General features: G+C 49.5%; 1 protein-coding gene across 3 annotated transcripts in view; it reads right to left on the bottom strand.

Moving 5' to 3' along the window:
* Positions 1 to 22,624, bottom strand: part of PAX7 (paired box 7) — a 135,560-nt gene that overhangs the window by 45,673 nt on the left and 67,263 nt on the right. For all 3 annotated transcript variants that reach the window (XM_054294449.1, XM_054294446.1, XM_054294448.1), the window contains exons 6-7: positions 10,925 to 11,090; positions 9,427 to 9,620 (exon numbers count right to left, since the gene is read on the bottom strand). In XM_054294449.1, the coding sequence (XP_054150424.1) occupies positions 9,427 to 9,620; positions 10,925 to 11,090 (360 nt within the window). The remainder of the gene's footprint in view (positions 1 to 9,426; positions 9,621 to 10,924; positions 11,091 to 22,624) is intronic.

Below are 22,624 nucleotides of genomic sequence, written 5' to 3' on the forward strand. Positions count from 1 at the left end.
GCCAGGGGAGCCCTGGATCAGCTCTAAGGCCCCTCCAGCCCAGAATTCTGTGACAATTTTGGGTCATTCTCTCTGAGGTGACACCAGGGGTTCACCCCCACGTGCTCCAAACATTCATTTGGGCTAATTCCTTACTGAAAAAAAAGCTTTTTTGGGGTAAGGACCCCCCCAAAAAACTAAACCAGGCTGAATTTCCAAACCATCCCTTTCCCTCCTTGCAGGAGGAGCAGCAAAAGGAAGGAAAAGGGGGAAGGAAGGAAGGAAGGAAGGAAGGAAGGAAGGAAGGAAGGAAGGAAGGAAGGAAGGAAGGAAGGAAGGAAGGAAGGAAGGAAGGAAGGAAGGAAGGAAGGAAGGAAGGAAGGAAGGAAGGAAGGAAAGAAGGAAGCAGGGCTCAGCATCCACAGGAATTCCGGGGATGCGGAGGAGGAGAAGCCTGGAGGGAGAAGGAGAGAGGAGAAGGGAAGGCCCCGGTGTGGGGGCGTTGAGGGATGAGGCAGAACACGGCCCTACACCCGGCTAAGCCGGGAAATGAATCCTGATCCGGCCAAAACCCAGCCTGGAAAATTCGAGCGGGAGAAGGGTCTCCTTTCAGGGAAACGGGGAATCCTTAATGCTTCCTCCCTCAGCAACTGTAATGCCAGGATGTTCCCAATCTGCTTTGAGGGATGGAAAGATTAAGAATAATAAAAAAATTGCAATAAAATATGTGTGAACGAGGGGGTAATTGTGGACAAATGCAGCATTCAAATTCATTTTTCAGCTCTTTTACACACCATTTCAATCTTATTTTCTGCTTGTTAATGAGATCTTGTTGGTTGGGGTGGGCACGGCTGCCCAGTATCGCTCGGGTAATTGCACATAATTTTCTCTCTACCAGTGATTTGCATCAGATTTTTTTTTTTCTAATTCTTTGCTATTTAAAACCCCTCCTCCTTTTCCCCCTTCCCCAAATCCCCCCCCCCCACCCTCAACCCCCCCAAATCTCATCCTCTCCTCCCCTTCTTTCTTCCCCTCCCCTTTCTCCTGGCCCAGCAAGACTCATTTTGAATGCTTATTACAGACACAGTGTCTCCGACAAAAAAAAAAAAAAAAAAAAAAAGGAAAAAAAAGGCACCAGACGGAGAAAGGGATTGGTGGCACTGAGGGAAGGGACACAGAGCGGCCTCTCCAGAGCCAGGAGGGTCCCTGGAAATCAGGGAAGGAATTCCCAGAGCCAGAGAAAGAATTCCCAGAGCCAGAGAAAGAATTCACAGAGCCAGAAGGGGTCCCTGGAACTGAGGAAAAGAATTCCTAGAGTCAGGAGGGATCCGTGGAAATCAGGGAAGGAATTCCCAGAGGATCCATGGAACTGAGGGAAGGAATTCCAAGAGCCAGGAGGATCCTTGGAAATGAGGGAAGGAGTTCCCAGAGCCAGGAGGGATCTCTGGAACTGAGGGAAAGGAATTTTCAGAGCCAGGAGGGATCCATGGAAATCAGAGAAAGAATTCCCAGAAGATCCATAGAACTGAGGGAAAGAATTCCCAGAGCCAGGACGATCCATGGAACTGAGGGATGGAGTTCCCAGAGGATCCCTGGAAATCAGGGAAGGAATTCCCAGAGCCAGGAGGAATGCATGGAATTGAGGGAAAGAATTCCCAGAGCCTGAAGGGATCCATGGAAATCAGAGGAGTTCCCAGAACCAGGAGGGACCCATTGAAATCAGGGAAGGAGTTCCCAGAGGATCCATGGAAATCAGGGAAGGAATTCCTAGAGCGAGGAGGATCCCTGGAACTGAAGGAAAGAATTCCCAGAGCCAGGAGGGATCCCTGAAAATCAGGGAAGGAACTCCCAGAGCTAGGAGGGATCCATGGAAATCAGGGAAAGAATTCCCAGAGGATCCATAGAACTGAGGGAAAGAATTTCCAGAGCCAGGAGAGATCCCTGGAGCTTGGGGAAGGAATTCCTAAAGCCAGGAGGACCCAAAGCTGGAATTGGGAATTCCAAGCTCCAGACACTGGGAATGAATTCAGGGAGCACAAAGCCAAAGCCACTGCAAGCCCTGAGGAAATTAAAGCCACAGCTCCAAGGAGGTGACCAAGTTTCTCTTGGCTCTTTGTGCCTCTGGAATTGTCTCAATCCCTGCAGATCCCACAGGGCTGTTGGGAGATTCCGAGCTCTCAGGAAGGACAAGGTCCTCAATTCCTGCCTTTTAACCGCGTTCTGAGCTGTTCCCCAGCCCCAGCTGCCCCAAGCTGAGAATTTTTGTCTCTGGAGAAGCCCTTGGAGACCCCAAGGTGATGCAGGGAACGGGCACACGGAGGGTCCCAAAGGGAACTGGGAGGGGGCAGAGCTGGGACAAAGACACATTTCCCACCATGGAATGTCCCCATTCCCTGGGTACAAACTGGGACAGTTACTGGAAAAGGGTTGGGAAGGGGGGGTCTGGCATTGGCCAACCACTGCAGTGAACAGCACTTGGTTTTCCTTTATTACTATACTATTACTATTACTATTACTAACTATTACTATTTTATTATAATTATCGTAATTCTTTAATAACAATAAATAAATATAGAAATATAATAATAAATTAATATATAATATAATATAATATAATATAATATAATATAATAATAAATTAAATATTTATTTATAACTAATAAAATAATACATAATAAAAAATAAATATCATTACTATAATTAATGAACATATTCATATATTATCACTGTTATTACATTTATATAATGAATATAAATAAATATAGAAATATAATAATAAAACAAGATAAAATTACTAAATACAAATAATAAATGAATATATATATATAATTATCATTATTATAATTATCACTGTATTTTACTTCATTCTCAATTATTGAACCCTCCTTATCTCAACACACAAACACACAATTTTTTTTTTTTACTTTTTTTTCCCCATTCCAGGGCTGGAAGTGAGAAACGGGGCCTGGTCAAGGAGCGGGGTCAGGCTTAAGTTCCAGCTGGGCATAACCCCTCACCAGCCCAGCTCAGCCAAGCCAGTGTTTTTGGGTGAAGCGTCACAGAATTCATCGGGATTTTTGTGACATCCATTGGGATTTTGTGACATTTCACCCAGGATGAAGTCATGGGAGCCAAAATTCCCAGCTGAGCTCTGGGATGGAGGCGGAGCAGCCTGGGAAAGCCGGGAGGCTCCAGCGGCTGAGCTGGGCTTTGTGCGGCTGGAAAACAAAACCGGGACTAAACTAATCCTGAGTGAGGATTGGGCAGGGCTCCCGTAGGATCTGACCCGGAGAGGGAGCACGGCTAGGGGTGGACCTGGGGTGGGCACCCCAAATCCCTGTTTGGGAATGGGAACACATCGGTGCGCACCTCAAATCCCTGTTTGGGAATGGGAATGACACAGTGGCCATCCCAAATCTCCATTTGGGACTGGGAACACCACAGTGGCCACCCCAAATCTCTGTTTGGGAAGGGGAACACTGCAGTGGCCACCCCAAATCCCTGTTTGGGAATGGGAATGCTGCAGTGGCCATCCCAAATCCTCGCTTTCTGTTTGGGAATGGGAAAACCACAGTGGCCACCCCAAATGCCTGTTTGGGAATGGGGATGCCACAGTGATCATCCCAAATTCCTGTTTGGGACTGGGAATGGGAATGCCACAGTGGGCACCTCAAATTTCTGTCTGGGAATGGGAACACTGTAGTGGCCACCCCAAATCCCTGTTTTCTGTTTGGGAATGGGAATGCCACAGTGGCCATCCCAAATCCCCATTTGAGAGTGGGAATGTCGCAGTGGCCACCCCAAATCCCTGTTTGGAATGCCACAGTGGCCACCCCAAATCCCCATTTTCTCTTTGGGAACAGGAATGCCACAGTGGCCACACAAAACGTCCTCATTTCCTGTTTGGGAAGGGGAATGTCATGATGGCCACCCTAAATCCCTATTTTCTGTTTGGGAATGGGAATGCCACAGTAGCCACACCAAATCCCCGTTTTCTGTTCAGGAATGGGGACACCACAGTGGCCATCCCAAATCCCCGTTTGGGAATGGGAATGTCACAGTGGCCATCCCAAATCCCCATTTTGTCTTTGGGAACAGGAATGTCACAGTAGTCACACCAAAGCCCCGTTTTCTGTTTGGGATTGGGAACAGCACGGTGACCACTCCAATCCTCATTTTCTGTTTGGGAATGCTGCAGTGGCCACTCCAAATCCCCATTTTTTCTTTCAGAAAGGGAACACCATGTTGGCCACCCCAAATCCCTGTTTTCTCTTTTGGAGCAGGAACACTATGGTGGCCATCCCAAATCCCCATTTTCTCTTTGGGAACAGGAACACCTAAATCCCCATTTTCTCTTTTGGAATGGGAACACTGCAGTGCCCATCCCAAATCCCCATTTTCTCCTTTGGAACAGGAACACTGCGGTGGCCATCCCAAATACCCAATTTTTTCTCTTTGGGAACGGGAACGCTCTGCTTCTCCTCCCAGACTCCAGCTGCCAGCAGAGCCCATGGATTCCAGCCAGGACACCCAATCCTGGGGTAACTGGATAGGGAGCAAAAGCTGGGAGCTCCTGGGCCCCTCTCCTTGTCTGAAGTGCCAAGAAATCCCCTCCTGCTGCTGCTGCCGCCATGGGGGAAACGAGAAACCCAGCCAGAGACAAATCACCATCACCCTCAGCTCCCAGTGTGGGATTTCCAACCTCCCGAACTCCCTCTTCATCATCTTCTGAACTCCCTCTTTCCCACCCCCGGAACCCCCTCTTTTCCCACTCCTGAGCTTACTCTTTTCCCCTCCTGAACCCCCTCTTTCTTTCCCTCATCATGAGCCCCCTCTTTCCAACCTCCTGAACCCCCTCTTTTTCCTCCTGAGTTCCCTCTTTCCCCCATCCTGAATCCCCTCTTTTCCCTCTCCTGGACCCTCTCTTTCCAATCTCCTGAGCCCCCTCTTTCTTTCCCACTTCCTGAATTCCCTCTTTCCCCCCTCCTGAACTCCTTTTTCCCCTCCTGAACCCTCTGTTTTTCCCCTCCCAAGCTCCCTCTTTCGCATCTTCTGAACCTCCTCTTTCTCCCTCCTGAACTCCCTTTTTCCTTCCTCCTGAGCTCCTTTCCCCCCCTCCAGAATCCCCTCTCTCCCATCTCCTGAGCTCCCTCTTTCTTTCCCCCTCCTGAAACTCCCAAATTCTTTCCCCCTTCCTGAACCCCCTCTTTCCCCCATCCTCAACCTCCTCTTTTTCCCCTCCTGAACTCCCTCTTTCCCACCTACTACATCCCCTCTTTCTCTCCCCGCTCCTGAACCCCCTCTTTCCACCCCCTGAGCTCCTTTTTCCCCTCCTGAACCCCCTCTTTCTTTCCCACCTCCTGAGCTCCTTCTTTCCTTCCACCATCCTGAGCCCCCTCTTTCCCACCCCCTGAACCCCCTCTTTCCCCCATCCTCAACCCTCTCTTTTTCCCCTCCTGAGCCCCCTTTTCCAACCTCCCAAGTCCCCTCTTTCCTCCTCCTGAGCTCCCTTTTTCCCCTCCTGAACCCCCTCTTTATTTCCCACCTCCCGAACCCCCTCTTTCCCACTTACTGCATCCCCTCTTTCTCTTCCCCCTCCTGACATCCCTCTTTCCCCTGTCTTGAGCCCCCTCTTTCCAACCTCTTGAATCCCCTCTTTCTCACCTCCTGAACTCCCTCTTTCCAGCCTCCTGAACCCTCTATTTTTCCCCTCCTGAGCTCCCTCTTTCCCGCCTCCAGAATCTTCCTTTTCCCACCTTCTGAACCCCCTCTTTCTGTCCCACCTCCTGAACTCCTTCTTTCCCACCCCCTGAACCCCATCTTTCCCCCATCCTGAATCCCCTCTTTCCCCCATCCTCAACCCCCTCTTTTTCCCCTTCTGAACCCCCTTTCCCAACCTCCTGAACCTCCTCTTTCCAACCTCCTGAATCCCCTCTTTTTCCCTTCCTGAGCTCCCTCTTTCTTTCCCCCTCCTGAACCCCCTCTTTTCCCCCTCCTGAGCTCCTTTTTCCTCTTCTGATCTCCCTCTTTCCCCCTCCTGAACTCCCAAATTCTTTCTCCCCTCCTGAACCTCTTCTTTTCCATCTCCTGAACTCCCTCTTTCAAACCTCCTGAACCCCCTCTTTTTTTTCCCCCTCCTGAACCCCCTTTTTTCCCCCCCTCTTTCCCTCTGGCTGATCCTTCTCTTGCAGACAGGACCCTCGAGCAGCTGGGAGGGTGGAATTTTCCTGGGATTTCCCTGGAATGCCCCAGCAGAGCTGGATCGTGCTCAGCAAAACTGATAAATCACACAGAGCACCCCATAAAGAGACCTCCCCCAAAACCTTCCCTAAAAAAGGACAAATCCAGGAATTCTTCATTCTGCTGGGAGCATTTCTCATCTCCTTCCACTAGGAACAGCAGAGGGCTTGGAAAGGCAGGAATTTTTTGATCAGGGAATGTAAAGCAGTCGGGAAATAACCTGGGTTAGGCTCTCAGCACACAAAGGGAACAGACGAATTTCCACACCGATATCTTGGCCCTCACATGATTAAAAGCTCTGGGAAAATGGGAATCTCCTCTTCCTGGGGGTGCAAAGCTCTCTTTTCTTCAGGCCTGCCAGATAAAGGCTCCTCTCTTTCCCATACAAAGGGCTTATGGGCTCAGGAATATCTGTCCCCAGCCTGAGCCTGGGGGCAGGGGAATTTGGGATTGGGATAAGCGCAGGAAAAGCCACGGTCTGGTCCTTTCAAGGAGCCCCTGATTCTGCAGGACTGGGCAGGAGAGGATGAAGGGAAATGGAAATTGCAGGATGGCCTTCTCTGCGCCTGGGGCTCATCCCAGGCATCTCATCCCCGCCTTATTCCGTGGGGATAAATTGCACTTGGGATCATCTGAGTTAATCCTGGGCCCTGGCCCAGCTAACCCAGGCCTGCCTTTCAATCCCAGCCTGTATCCCCTGAGCCTGAGCCCAGTGCTCTCAGAAATCCCTTGTCAGAGGGATATCTGCCTATTCCCCCACAAATGTCCCTGTTTGGAGCAATAGCCAGCCCTGTGCCAGTCACATTTCAGTATTTTCCCATTCAGCCCCATGCCACTCACATTTCATTATTTTCTCATCCAGTCCCATACCAGTCACATTTCAGTGTTTTCCCATTCTGCTTCGTGCCAGTCACATTTCAGTATTTTCCCATCCAGCCCCATGCCAGTCCCATTCCAATATTTTCCCATCCAGCCCTGTGCCATTCAATACTTCAATATTTTCCCATCTAGTCCCATGCCAGTCAATATTTTAATATTTTCTCATCCAGCCCCATGCCATTCAATATTTCAGCATTTTCTCATCCAACCCCGTGCCATCCATATTTCGGTACTTTCCCATCCAGACCTGTGCCAGTCACATTTCAGTATTTTCCCCATCCAGCCCCGTGCCATTCAATACTTCAATATTTTCCCATGTAGCCCCATGGCACTCAATATTTTCATATTTTCCCATGTAGCCCCATACAGTCACATTTCAGTATTTTCCCATTCTGCCCTGTGCCAGCCACATTTCAGTATTTTCCCATCTAGTCCCATGCCAGTCAATATTTTAATATTTTTCCATCCAGCCCCATGCCATTCAATACTTCAGCATCTTCTCATCCAGCCCCATGCCAGTCCCATTCCAATATTTTCCCATCCAGCCCTGTGCCAGTCACATTTCAATATTTTCCCATCCTGCCTCATGCCAGTCACATTTCAGTATTTTCCCACTCTGCCTTGTGCCAGTCAATATTTTAATATTTTCCCATTCTGTCCTGTGCCAGTCACAGTTTTCCCACTCAAAGCCAAGAGCGGGGGATTTGAACCATTCCAGAGAAGCTGCAAAGTTTCCCCCTTTCACTGACACTCCATGTTTGTTTCCACACCCAGACTGCTGAACCTCAACCTCCACACCCCCTGATGTCCCTGTTTGTTGGACCCCAAACCTCTGCAGCTTTTCCATTCCAGGTGCCCACCTTGTTTCTCCTTCTCATCTCAAATTATTTTGGTTTCCCATCCTAAATAAACTGATCCCTCTGAAGCAGCTGCTGCCCTTCACACAACTCCATATCCCACAAGCGACCAAGAGCGGAAAAAACGGGATTTGGTGTCCCTCAGGATAAGGACAAGTCCTGGCTGCTCATTTTCAGCTCCACTTGATAACAAAGGTGAGCTTGGAGACTCCTTTCCTCCTCCAAGTTCACCAGGATTGTCTGCATGAATTTCTCCAAATCAAACCCCAAATCTGCATCTCTGAGCTCAGCTCCGTGTCCAGCCAGACCTGGAGGAGCTCCAGGTTGTGCCTAAATCAGCCGGCCAGGATGAGCTGTGGAGTCCACCCAAGGTGTGCTGTTCTTGGGGTCACCCCCAGCACCACAGGGCCCCCCCTGCTCTGGGGTGGTTTTGGGGGTGCTCCAGGTGTTGGGGGTCTGTCACAGACATCTTTTATAAAAAATCCTTTCCTTAGGGTTTTTCCTCCTGAGAAGCTGAGAGGCCTCAGGAACAAAATGCAAACAATGGTTATCTGCTGCTGTGGAATGCAACAGGTGCATCTGTGATTGGCCCCATGTTTTGTTTCTAATTAATGGCCAATCACAGCCCAGCTGGCTCGAAGAGAGAGTCTGAGATAGAGCCTTTGTTATCATTCTTTCTGATTCTATTCTTAGCTTAGCCAGCCTTCTGATGAAAACCTTTTCTTCTATTCTTTTAGTATAGTTTTAATGTAACATATATCATAAAATAATAAATCAGCCTTCTTAAACATGGAGTCAGATCCTCGTCTCTTCCTTCAACATAAGACCCCTGTGATCACCATCACAGGGATCCCCTCACCCCAACCTGGCTGTGGGAACGACCAGCAGGACAGAGCTGCTGCTCATTAACAAACCAACTAATTGCTCTGCCTGCAGGAATTCCTGATCACAACAACAACCACCACAACAACAACCTCACCAACCCCAACTCCAACACCAACCCCAACAACTGCGGTGCTGGCTCGTCGCAGATATCTTTTGTGAAAATCCTTTCTTAGGATTTTTCCTGCTGAGAAACTGAGAAGCTACAGCAACAAAATGTAAACAATGGTTACCTGCTGCTGTGGAATGCATCAGGTGTGTCTGTGATTGGGCCATCTTGAATGTTTACAATTAATGGCCAACCACAGACCTGATAGCTTGGACTCTCTGTCCGAGCCACAGATCTTTGTTATTGATTCCATTCTATTCTTAGCCAGCCTTCTGAGAGGAAACCTTTCCTTCTGTTTCTTTTAAGTATAGTTATAATGTAATATACAGATCATAAAATAATAAATCAAGCCTTCTGAACATGGAGCCAACATTCTCGTCTCTTCCCTCACCCAAGAACCCCTGTGACCACGGTCACACCGGCTCGCCATGACATCCCACAGCTGTCGGAACGCAGAGAAGGCTGGAAAGGGGCACCTACCTGCGGAGAGAGGCCGTTGCTGACGGGGTTCATGTGGTTGGCGGGAGCTGCGGCGTTCATGAAGCTCTCGGAGTAGCTGGAAAAGCTGTGCCGGGCGCCGTAGGCAGAGCCGGAGTCAGCGGCGGCGGCCAGGCCGCCCTGGTGCATGGTGGAGGGCGGCAGCGGCTGCGGCCGGTGCACGGTGCTGCCGCCGTCTGCGGGGACACAGGGACACACACGGGCTGGGGTCATCCTGGAAACCCCTGGGACAACCCCGGGAGATCCCTGGGACACCGCCGTGAAACCCCTGGGACACTCTCGGGAGACCCCCAGGAAACCCTTGGGAAACCTCCAGGAGACCCCTGAGAAACCCCAGAACACCCCCAGGAGACCCCTGGGAAATCCCTGGGAGACTCCTGAGGTACTCCCCAGGAGACCCTCGGGAGACCCCCAGGAAACCCTTGGGAAACCCTCAGAGGATGCCCCAGGAAAACCCCAGGATCCCCCCCAGGAAACCCCTGGGAAACCCCTGGGACACCCCGGGGAAAAGCCCCAGAAAATCCCTGAGAAAGCCCTTGGAGACCCCTGAGAAACCCCCAGGAAACCCCCAGGAGACCCCCAGGAAACCCCAAGGAGACCCCCAGGAAACCCCAAGGAAACCCTTGGGAAACCCAAGAATGGCGGCTTGGCCATCCTGGGACACAGCAGCTCCACACTTGGCCAAGTCTGGGTTTTGACTTCATTTCCTGCCCAAAAAGACCCATGAATTCCTTGGAAAAGGCCAAATGCAGCTGGAATTAACAATGTTATTTCTACTGGAATATTCCTGCTACTGAACCCCATGATGGAGATTTACCCAGAATGAAGAAAATCCCACACAACCCCCAATTTACAAGGTAACTAATTAATTAACAATATTCCTTCCACTGAATATTCCTGCTGCTGAACCCTGGAACAGAGATTTACCCACAATGAAGTAAATCCCACGCAAGTTGGGTAAATAATAAATAATAAATTGGGTAAATCCCCAATTTACAAGGCACCTGGAATTAACCATGTTCCTTCCACTGGAATACTCTCACCATTGAACCCCAGATTGGAGATTTACCCAGAATGAAATAAATACCAAAAAATTTGGGTAAATAATAAATAAAAAATTGGGTAAATCCCCAATTTACAAGGCAGCTGGAATTAGCAATATTCCTGCTACTGAACCCAAGACTGGAGATTTACCCACAATGTGGGGTCATGCATACAACCCCAATTTACTGGGATGTGCTCCACGTCCAAAACTCCATGGGGACACGGGGACACAGCAGAAGGGATGTGGGATAGAGAACAGAAGAACTTCCATTGATTTGAGGAAAAACCCCAATTTTCCCAACTAAACAAAACCCACAAGAGGCTCCCAGCTGTCCCAGCATGTCCCAGCCCAGAATGGCCCAAGGAGAGAATCAGGAGTGGTTTGAGGGGACCCCAAAGCCCTCAGTGAAGGGGAGGCAGGGGAACAGGGGCTCACCTTGGGAGATGGTGGTGCTGGGGTAGGACGAGTCGGGCAGCTGGTATGGGGGCAGCGCCGGCATCCCCGTGGGCGGGAAGCCCCCCGGCAGCAGGTGGTTGAAGGCTGCCAGCTGGTTGGCCCCGGCCTGCTTGCGCCAGCGCGCCCGCCGGTTGCTGAACCACACCTAGGGGGGACAGAGAACAGCCTGTGGGTGACACCTGGGTAATGTATGTCACAGCTGGGGGACAGGAAATGCCCCCTGGCCCTGTCCCCCTCAAGGATTTTGGGTGGATCCTCCCAGGATTTTGGGTGGATCCTCCTAGGATTTTGGGTGGATGCTGCTCCCAGCTGGGGGGGTGGACAGGGATTCACAGAATGACCAGGTTGGAAGAGACCTTCAGGATCATGGAGTCCAACCCAGCTCCAACACCTTAACTCAACCCTGGCACCCAGTGTCACATCCAGGGATGGTGACTCCACCACCTCCTCGGTTCCTGGAATCCCCAAAATTCAGAGAATTCACAAAATTCCCCCAAATTCACAGAATCATCAGGCTGGAAGGAGGCCTACAAGATCATGGAGTCCAACCTAGCCCCATTACCTCAACTAAACCCTGGCACCCAGTACCACATCCAGGCTTTGTTAAACACACCCAGGGATGGTGGCTCCACCACCTCCCCAGGCAGAACATTCCAGAACTTTATCACCCTTTGTGTGAAAAACTTTTCTTGATATCCAAGCTATATTTCCCTGAGACTGTGTCCTGTCATTCCGTCAGTTCCTGGAGAAAGAGACCAACCCCACCTGAGCACAGGTACATTTCAGGGAGTTCTAGAGAGTGATAAGGTCACCTCTGAGTCTCCTTTTCTCCAGGCTGAACACCCCCAGCTCCCTCAGTTGTTCCTCACAGGGTTTGAGTCCCCAGCCCCTCTCCAGCTTCTTTGCCTCCTCTGAATGCGCTCAAGCTCTCAACGTCCTTCCCAAATTGAGGTCCCACATCCACAACGGGGTTTGTGCCTTCCCGAAAGTCCATCCCAGGGAGATGCCCCGCTGCCACCTGGCCGTCCCCCTTATCTGCGAGGCTGGGAATTCTGCCGGAGGATTAAGCGCCATAATAGCGGCACTGTTAGGAGGGATCAATGGCCAGATTAGCATCGTGCTCGCGGTGTTAGACAAGCTCGAGAGATAGACCCGCCCCGCAGGGAGATCGGGGCTGGCTCCTCTCAGAGCCCTGCCCTGCCTGCAATGATGCCTCAGGTTCAGATTTTATATTTTCCAGGTCCTGTTCTGCTTTAGTGTGTGGGTCTGGGCTTTATCTTAGGGATGGGAAGTAAGGACACGGGGCAAGCAAACCCCCGGAGCAGCCAGGATCAGCAGGGCTCCGAGCAGTGCCCTTGTACAGCTGAGTCACAGCTCAGCTCTGCAAAGAGATGGACACACCTCGGGATAACAGCCCTGAAATCTTCCCCAGCTTTTGCAGCCTCGGTGTTCATGGAATTGCACCGAGCTCTGAGCTGGCACCAGCCCCAAAACACTTTGCCACCGATGCCTCAGGTTTAGATTTTCTAAATTGTTCTAGATTTTTAGTTTTTCAAATTCTGTGCTGATATTTCAGGTTCAGCTTTTCTATTTTTCAGATTCTGTGCTGATATCTCAGGTTCAGCTTTTCTATTTTTCAGATTCTGTGCTGATATCTCAGGTTTTAGATTTTCTATTTTTCACATTCTGTGCTGCTTTAGTGTGCGGGTCTGGGCTCACATCAGGGCACGGTGAGCTCTGCACAAAGCAGGGAGACAAAACAATTCCTGCTCTGCTGGGACCAAGGACAAATGATCCAAATCTCAGCCCAGGAGCACAAACAATGTGGAATGAAGAGAGAAAAACAAGGATGGGACTGCATGGGGTAAAGCTGGAATTGGGCAATGAACGGCAAGATGCAAATGGAGCAGAACTTATAAAAGTGAGAGACCCTGTGAGCGGTCATGCATTTTGGGGCCATTTTGGGTTCATTTTGTGACCATTTAGGTTCATCTTGGGTTCATTTTGTGACCATTTCGGTTCCTCTTGGGTTCATTTTGTGACCATTTTGGGTTCATTTTGTGAGCATTTTGGGTTCATCTTGGTGCCATTTTGGTTCATCTTGGGTGCAGCCCTGCCTGGGCTCTTGTGCTGCCCAAGGTGGATCCATTGAGGAGATCCTTTCAATAAATCCCTGTTTTATTCTTTAACTCTGTCCAGTCTATTTTTTAGCTCAGCCTTCCCAAGGCGTCACCAAGAGCTCTGCAGCCAGCCCAGAATGTTGCTGCAACCTCTGCATTAAAATAAACCCAGACTAAACACTGAGGCAAAGCTGAGCTCAGCTCTGCTGCTTCACCTGCGAGGCTCCAGAGGAGCTTTCGTAATTCCTGCTGCTGAACCCCAGAATGGAGATTTACCCAGAATTTGGGGTCACCCACACAACCTCCGATTTATGAGATGTGCTCTTAGGGGTTTGGCATTCCTGGTGGGTTTTACTGGGGGAAATCTGCATTTCTGCAGGGTAAAAAGGGTTTCCAAAGGGTTTTATCAGGAGCAATCCCATTTCTGCAGGGTAAAAAGGGTTTCCCAAGTGTTTCACTGGGGAATTCTCCTTTATGCAGGGTAAAAAGAGATTCACAAGTGTTTTATCAGGGGAAATCCCTTTTCTGCAGGGTAAAAAGGGTTTCCTGAGTGTTTTACTGGGAGCAGTCCCATTTCTGCAGGATAAAAAGAAATTCCCAAGTGTTTTATCGGGGGAAATCTACTTCTGCAGAGCAAAAAGGGTTTCCCAAATGTTTCACGGGGGAAATCTCCTTTCTGTAGGGTAAAAAGAGATTCCCAAGTATTTTACCATGGGAAATCCCATATCTGCAGGGTAAAAAAGATTTCCCAAATGTTTTATCGGGGGAAATCTCCTTTCTGCAGGGTAAAAAGGGTTTCTCAAGTGTTTTACCAGGGAAAATCCCTTTTCTGCAGGGGAAAAAAGGGTTTCCCAAGTGTTTTATCGGGGAAAATCTCTCTGCAGAGCAAAATGGGTTTCCCAAGGGTTTAACAGGGAAAATCTCCTTTCTGTAGGGTAAAAGGGGCTGCCCAAGTGTTTTACCAGGGGAAATCCCTTTTCTGCAGGGTAAAAAGGGTTTTCCCAGTGTTTCAATGGGGAAAATCTCCTTTCTGCAGCGTAAAAAGGGTTTCCTGAGTGTTTTATCGGGGAAAATCTCCTTTCTGCAGAGCAAAAAGAGCAGCCCAAGCTGCCTGGTGGGCTGGGTTTGCTCCATTTCAGCACAGAGGGCTCTCAGGTCTGTTCTGTTTGGGGTTCACGAGGATAAGCTTTCAGGCCAGATGAGAACACAGCTGCTGGGCTTTGGGAGGCCTCAAGAGCTGCAAAACACGATTGAATTTCACAGCAATGGGAAAAAAACTGAGCAAAAATCAGGAGTGGGGGAAACTCCCCCCCTTCCATCAGGTTCCCAAGCTGCTCAGCCTCAGAGCAGGAGCTGGGCTTGCAAAAGGGTTCCCACACCTTGGGGGTCAACCACAAACTCCCTTCCCAAATCCTGCAGAACTAAACCCAAACTCCCCCAAATCTGCAGAACCAATGCCAAACTCCCTTCCCCAAATCCTGCAGAGACAACCCCGAAATCTCTTCCCCAGGTGCTGCAGAACCAACCCCAAACTCCTTTCCTCAAATCTGCAGAACCAGCCCCAAACTTCTTACCTCAAATCCTGCGGGGCCAACCCCAAACTCCATTCCCCAAATCTGCAGAACCAGCCCTAAACGTCCTCCTCTAAATGGTGCAGAGACAACCCCAAACTCCCTTCCCCAGACACTGCAAAGCCAACCCCAAACTCCTTTCCCCAAATCCTGCAGAACCAACCCCAAATTCCCTTCTTCAAATCCTGCTGAAAAACCCCCAAACTCTCTTCCGCAGACACTGCAGAACCAACCCCAAACTCCCTTCTCCAAATGGTGCAGAGCCAACCCCAAACTCCCTTCCCCAGACACTGCAAAATCAACCCCAAATTCCCTTCCCAAATCCTGCAGAACCAAACCCCAAACTCCCATCTCCAAATGGTGCAGAACCAACCACAAACTCCCTTCCCAAATCCTACTGGTAAAACCCCAAAATCCCTTCCCCAAGTCCTGCAGAACCACCCCAAACTTGTTACCCAGACACTGCAAAATCAACCCCAAACTCTCTTCCCCAGACACTGCAGAACCAAAACCAAACTCCATTCTCCAAATCTTGCAGAACCAACCCCAAACAAACCAACTCCCTTTTGCAAATCCTGCTGAAAAAGCCCCAAACTCCCTTCTTCAAATCCTATGGAAAAAACCTCAAACTCCCTTCCCCAAATCCGGCAGAACCAACCTCAAACTCCCTTCCCAAATCCTACTGAAAAAACCCCAAACTTTCTTTCCCAAATGCTGCAGAGCCAACCCCAAACTCCCTTCCCAGGCACCACAGAACCGCGGTCCCACAAACCCCAAACAGGATCCCAATCTCAAAGTGGGCACTTTTCTATCGAGTTCCCTACTAACAAGTCCCCATTCCTGGGTGTTGTTCTTACAGGAAAAGGCAATTTTCACTCAGTGGGTTCTGCCTCCCCTTCATGCCTGCTGGGAAGGGTCCCCTGAGCTTCCCCTCGGGGTTGGTTTGGGGTTCCTGGATCTGTTCCCCCTTTCTGGGATGCTGTGGGGTTCCCTGTGTGGTTACTGTGGGGTTCCTGCATCTGTTCCCCATTTCTAGGGTGCTGTGGTGGCCATTTGATCAAACCCCACTTTCTGGGGTCACTCTAGGGTTCCCTGTGGAGCTCTTCTGGGGTTTCTGGATCTGTTCACCATTCCTGGGCTGCTCCTTGGATCTGTTCTTGGTTTCTTGGGTTGCTCTGGGGTTCCCTGGACCTGTTCCCCATTCCTGGGGTTGCTCTGGCGTTACTCAGAGGTTCCCTGTGTGGTTGCTGTGGGATTGCCGTGGGGTTTCTGGACCTGTTCCCCATTTCTGGGGTGCTCTGGGGCTGCTCTGGGGTTCCTGGATCTGTTCTCTGTTCCTGGGTAGCTCTGGGGTTCCCCAGATCTGTTCCCTGTTTGTGGAGTCACTCTGAGGTTGCTCTGGGGTTCCCTATGGGGCTGCTCTGGGGTTCCTGGAATCTGTTCCCTGTTTCTGGGGTTGCTGTGGGGTTGCTGTGGGGTTCCCTGGATCTGTTCCCCATTCCTGGTGTTGCTCCGGGGTTCCTGTGGTGCTCTGGGGTCATTCTGTGGTTGCTCTGGGGTCACTCTGGGATCACTCTGGGGTTCCTGAGCTGCTCTGGGATCACTCTGGGGTTCCTGGGCTGCTCTGACCCCATTTTACCAAACCCCTCTCCAGGCCCGCGGTGCCTCAGGCAGGCCCCAGGCCCAGCCAGGCCCCATTTCCCGCTGCCTTTCACACCACGAACACCAGAACCCTCCGGCTCCCTTCATGGTGCCAGTGAGCTCTGGGAGGTTTGTGGGGCCCTGGCAGGTCCTTGGCACCCAGCCCTGCCTGCCCAGAGCCCTCAGAGGGTGACAGAAATGGGTCACCCCTGTCCTGTGAGCTCCGGGCCAGCGGGGCCAGCTGGGCCGCGGCTCCTGGCACCCAAACACCCCAAATCTGGGACAGGGCTGAGGGGACAGCGCTGAATGGACCCCGAGCACTTTGCATTCATCCAGCCCTGTCCATGGAAGGTTCTGGAAGCGGGGAGCAGCACAAAGGAATAAAGGAATAACCTAAATAACCTTTTGTGTGCCCTGGTCGTGCAAAGAGGATCCCCCAGCCCCTTTTTGGTCCTGCACGGGTGGAAATTCCAGTGTGGAACTGGGGCTGTGGGGCTGCTCTGCTCCTGAACTGTCACCCCCTTCCACTCCCAAAGCCTGGGGATTTCTGGTGCTTAGGGAGAGAAATAAACCTTGTCTTTGCAGACGAAAATGGGAGAAAGAAATCTCTTTGAAGAGGAAAAGAGGAGAAATAAACTTTGCAAAGGAAAAGGAGAGAAAGAAACCTTGTTGCAGAGGAAAAGAGAGAAATAAACCTTGTCTTTGGAGAGAGAGGAAAATGGAGGAATAAACCTTGTCTTTGCAGAGGAAAAGGAGAGCAAGGAAACTCCTTGAAGAGGAAAAGAGAGGAATAAACCTCCTTGCAGAGGAAAATGGGAGAAAGAAACCTCTTTGAAGAGGAAAAGAGGAGAAATAAACTTTGTAGAGGAGAAGGAGAGAAACAAATCTTGCAGAGGAGAAGGAGAGAAATGTTCTCTTTGCAGAGGAAAAGGGGAAGAATAAACATTGTCTTTGCAGATGAAAAGGAGAGAAAGAAATGTTCTCCTTGCAGAGAAAAAGAGAGAAAGGAACCTCTTTGAAGAGGAAAAGGAGAGAAACAAACTTTGTTTTTGCAGAGGAAAAAGAGAGAAAGGAACCTTCTTGAAGAGAAAAAGAGAGGAATGAACCTCCTTGAAGAAGAAAAGAGGAGAAATAAACTTTGTCTTTGCAGCAGAAAAGGAGAGAAATAAACCGTGTCTTTGTAGAGGAAAAGGAGAGAAACAAATCTTGCAGAGGAAAAGGAGAGAAATGTTCTCTTTGCAGATGAAAATGAGAGGAATAAACCTTGTCTTTGCAGAGGAAAAGGAGAGAAAGAAACCTCTCTGAAGAGGAAAAGGGGAGGAAAAAACATTGTCTTTGCAGAGGAAAAGGAGAGAAAGAAAACCCCTTGCAGAGGAAAACAAGAGAAATAAATCTTTTAGAGGAGAAGGAGAGAAATGTTCTCTTTGCAGAGGAAAAGGAGAGGAATAAACCTTTCTCTGAAGAGGAAAAGGACAGAAAGAAATGTTCTCTTTGCAGAGGAAAAAATAGGAATAAACCTTTCTTTGCAGAGGAAAGGGCTGGGGCTGGAAGAGCCACCCCACAAAGATCAAGATCCCAGTGCAGAGATCAGCACATCAAAGTCCAGCACCTGAAGCAAAACCAGGGCCAAGATCCAAATCCAGGCACAGAGAGAGGAAGAGAAAGGGAACCTCAACGATTCCTGACTTCCCCAAGAGTGGGAAAGTTCTTTTTCTTTTCCCAACCAAGAGCCAGAGACTGCAAATCCAGCTGGGATGAGGTGGAAGAAGAAGTGAGTGAGATGTTCTAAGGTGGGACAGGAGGATTTGGCTGCCCTGGGGTCTGATTTGTGTGATCAAAACACAGCTCCGAACAGATTTGTGCCGTTTCATGGCCCGTGCGAGGGGATTTTTGTCTCATTTACACTTCCAATCTGTTCGGGATTAAAATCCACCTGTGTGAGAGCGGCGCCTCCCGCCCTGCCTCCCCCACCCGGTGTCATTCCTTTGTTTTATCGGAGATAAAAGGATCCTCGGGATCCCTTTACAGCCAGGTAGAGCCACCCTGGGGATGAGCCTTTTTTTGCTCTGCAGTGTTGGAGAAGAAAGGGAAGATAAACTCCAAGGGAGAGGATTATCAGCCAGGAAATCCAGTTCCTAATTACGCTCCTCCTGTGACTCCAGGAAAACTGTTGCTTTTGGGATTGAAATCAGCCAATTTGAGTCCTTACACAGGTTAAACTGAGGATAAACCCCCTATTTTTTCACGTTTTGGGCCATTTCCACACTCAGCCAGCTGAGATTGAGCCTCTTTCACTATGGAAGGTGCCGGAGCCGGTGCAAGATCTTGGTGTTTGCTGGAGCCAAACAAATGAAAAATTATAACATTAAAAAATCCACCTGCACCAAAAGAGGTTCCCAGGGGTTGAAAGCAGCTCTTCCCACCGAGCCTGGCTGGAGACTGCAGCCCCACGAGTATGTGCCATATTGTTAATAAATGATATCAATATATCATTATATTCTATATTCTATTCTGTATTCTATTCTATTCTATATTATTATATCTTATAAATAGATTATTTTATTACTTTATTTATTGTTAATAAGGTATTTTATTATTATTATAGATAATCTATATTATTATATATTATAAATATTTTTAGTTAATTTATTTTAATAAAGTAGTTTAATGTTGTTATATATAATATATATTATTATACATAATAAGTATTTTATTATTTAATTTATTGTTAATAAATTAAATTTTAATTTTTCATTTTATCGCCCAAACAGGTCTATTCTGCCCCTCATTCGTCACCCCGAGAAGAAAAAGCAGAGCCTCTGCAGCTAATGACGTTTGCAATTCCTCCCCTTCCCCCAGCTCAAAGGTGGCTGGGGCCTTTTATGCTCATAAATCATTTTATTGGTGGTTGAAATCCCGAGGCTGGAGCAGCTCGCTGTAATGCGAGGTGCACTTCAAAGGGAACCTGCCTTCAGTTCCCGCCTGCTCGGGGTTTATCAGCCCCGAAAGATTCCCTGCCACGGGATCCTGTTACACCATGGCGAGCCTGGCGTGGAGCCTGGCCCGCCGCAACCGCACGGAGGAGGGAGAGGAGGAAGGCTGGGAGCTGCCAGGGAGGTTTCTCTGAGGCTGCGCTTACAAAAGGGTTCCCACACCTTGGGGGCCAACCCCAAACTCCCTTTCCAAATCCTGCAGAGCCAACTCCAAACTCCCTTCCCAAATCCTGCTGAAAAAACCCCGAAATCTTTTCCCCAGATGCTGCAGAACCAAACCCAAACTCCCTTCCCCAAATCCTGCATAACCAACCCCAAAATCTCTTCACCAGACACTGCAGAAGCAAACCCAAAATCTCTCCCCCAAATCCTGCTGAAAATACCCCAAACTCTCTTCCCCAAATCCTGCAGAACCAACCCAAAACTCCTTTCCTCAGATCTGCAGAACCAGCCCCAAACTCCTTTCCTCAGATCCTGCAGGGCTACCCAAAACTCCTTTCCCAGACACTGCAGAACCAACCCTAAACTCCTTTCTCTTAATCCTGCAGAGCCAACCTCAAACTCCCTTCCTCAAATCAGAACCAAACCCAAATTCCCTTCCCAAATCCTACTGAAAAAACCCCAAACTTCCTTTCCAGACACTGCAGAACCAGTCCCAAACTCCTTTCCTCAAATCCCACAGAACCAACCCCAAACTCCTTTCCTCAAATCCTGCAGAACCAACCCCAAACTCCCTTCCCAAGTCCTCCTGAAAATACCCCAAACTCCCATCCCCAGAGACTGCAGAACCAAACCCAAAATCTCTTCCCCAAATCCTGCTGAGCCAACCCCAAACCCCCTTCCCCAGACCCTACAGAACCAACCCAGAATTTGGGGCTGGCGCTTGGGGAAAGGGCTGGGGGAAGAATCAGCAGCAGGAAAATCAGCAGCTGCTGGCTCTTCCCCAAGAGCAGAGGAGATGTACTTGCTGCTTTTGGGGTTTTCCCCATGAATCAGTTCCCATATAATGCCTGAAATAAAGAAATGTGTCCTAGAAACCACCTGGCATTGCTGAGGGGGACCAGAGATAGGATGGAAAAATCTGGGATGGAGATACCCAAGGAGTCTTTGTGCCACTGCACCTTGCTCAGCCACGCTCCTGAATATCCTAAATATCCTGAATATCCTAAATATCTGAATATCCTGGATATCCCTCAGGCCTCCCATCCCTGTGCCTTAGGTTGGAAATGGGGCTGTGTATCCTATTCCTATCTGTGGGGCAGTTAAATTCTGTAATTGGGCAGTTTTCTTTATCTCTTCCACAACCAGTAAGTGTCCCTGCATGGCTGATAAAATTCCATCATCCCATGGGGACATGCTCCGCCCAGGGGAGGAGCCAAGCATTCCTACCTGGATACAATCTGAGGTTTGGGACACCAGGGCAGCCTTTGCCCCCTGCATTGCCAGAGGAGCAGCTTTCTGCTGCCCTGCATGGCCAGAGGGAGCCCAGGCCCATCTGCAGCAGCCCTGGAGCTGCAGAGGAAAACTCCACCCTTCTCCAGTGTCACAGACATCTCTTATGAAAAATCCTTTCCTTAGGATTTTTCCTCCTGAGAAGCTCAGAGGCCTCAGGAACAAAATGTAAACAATGATTATCTGCTGCTGTGGAATGCAACAGGTGTGTCTGTGATTGGTCTCATGTGGTTGTTTCTAATCAATGGCCAATCACAGTCAGCTGGCTTGGACAGAGAGTCCAAGCCACAAACCTTTGTTATCATTCTTTCTTTTCTATTCTTATTCCTTCTGATGGAACACTTTCTTCTATTCTTTTAGTATAGTTTTAATATAATATATATCATAAAATAATAAATCAGCCGTCTGAAACATGGAGTCAGATCCTCGTCTCTTCCCTCATCCTCAGACCCCTGTGACACGGTCACACTCCAGGATCCCTGCTCCAGCAGAACCACAGCTGGCACTGCAGGAGGGCTGAGCCACCATGGGATGGGACTGTGCCACCACCCTGACACACAGCTCCTGTTCTGACTCTGTCAGTGTTGTTCTGTATTATTGCATTGTTTTTTTATTTGTTTTTGTTTTGTTTGTTTTAAAATTTTTCTTCTCTAGTAAAGAACTGTTATTCCTATTCTCATATCTTTACCTGAGAGCCCCTTAATTTCAAATTTATAACAATTCACAGGGGGGGAGGAGGTTTACACTTTCCATTTCAGGGGGGGCTCCTGCCTTCCTCAGCACACACCTGTCTTTTCAAACCCAGACACCCTGCTGGAGCAGCTGCCTGCCAGGATGGGGCTGGAGCGAATTATCCCAGCTCTGGGTCAGCTCCCACAATTTGTCAGACAAGGAGAGGAAAGGAAGGTCAAAAAGAGCCTCCTGTGGGAGGGGGAAAAAAAACCCTGTTGTGCTCCTGCTCAGCCTAATCAGGACTTGATGTGGGAGAAAGACGGATGGGGTGGATGAGGAAATAAATGGAAACAGGGCTGGGAAAGCCAAGGAGCTGCAGCACCTGTTTGTGCTCAGGGGCTGCAGGAACCAGGTGGGAAAGGCTCTTTTATGGCCTCAGCACACCCAGAATATTCCACGGGGTCAGCTGAGGGCTCTTCCCAGCTGGGAAAGCGGATTCTGCTGGGTCAGGGCCTCAACACGCCCCAAATATTCCAAAAGGTCAGCTAAGGGCCTTTCCCAGCTGGGGAAAGGGGATTCTGCTAGGTATGAGGATCAGGACACCCCAAATATTCCAAAAGATCAGCTGAGGGCCTTTCCCAGCTGGAGGAAGAGGATTTTGCCTCAGCACTTCCCAAATATTCCACAGGGTTGGCTGAAAGTCCTTTCCAGGTGGAACAAGGGGATTCTGCTGGGTCAGGGGATCAGGACACCCCAAATGTTCCACAGGGTTGGCTGAGAACCCTTCCCAGTTGGAGAAAGGGGATTCTGCTGGGTCAGGGGATCAGGACACCCAAATATTCCATAGGGTCACCTGAGGGCCTTTCCCAGCTGGAAAAAGTGGATTCTGCCTCAGGACACCCCAAATTTTCCACAGGATCACCTGAGGGCCTTTCCCAGCTGGAAAAGGGGGATTCTGCCTCAGGACACCCCAAATATTCCACAGGATCACCTGAGGGCCTTTCCCAGCTGGAAAAAGGGGGTTCTGCCTCAGGACACCCCAAATATTCCACAGGGTCAGCTGAGGGCCTTACCCAGCTGGAAAAAGGGGATTCTGCTGGGTCAGAATACCCCAAATATTCCATGGGAGATTCCAAGGGGATTTTGCCAGGTCAGGGCCTCTCCCAAAACAGAGCAGGGCATTGTCCATCCTACCAAAACCTGGAATTCAGGGGATGCAGGGGAGTTTTA

This window comes from Melozone crissalis, unplaced genomic scaffold (assembly GCF_028551555.1).
Source record: "Melozone crissalis strain CALT ecotype California unplaced genomic scaffold, PUWL_Pcris_2 ptg000251l_1, whole genome shotgun sequence".
NCBI lineage: Eukaryota > Metazoa > Chordata > Aves > Passeriformes > Passerellidae > Melozone > Melozone crissalis.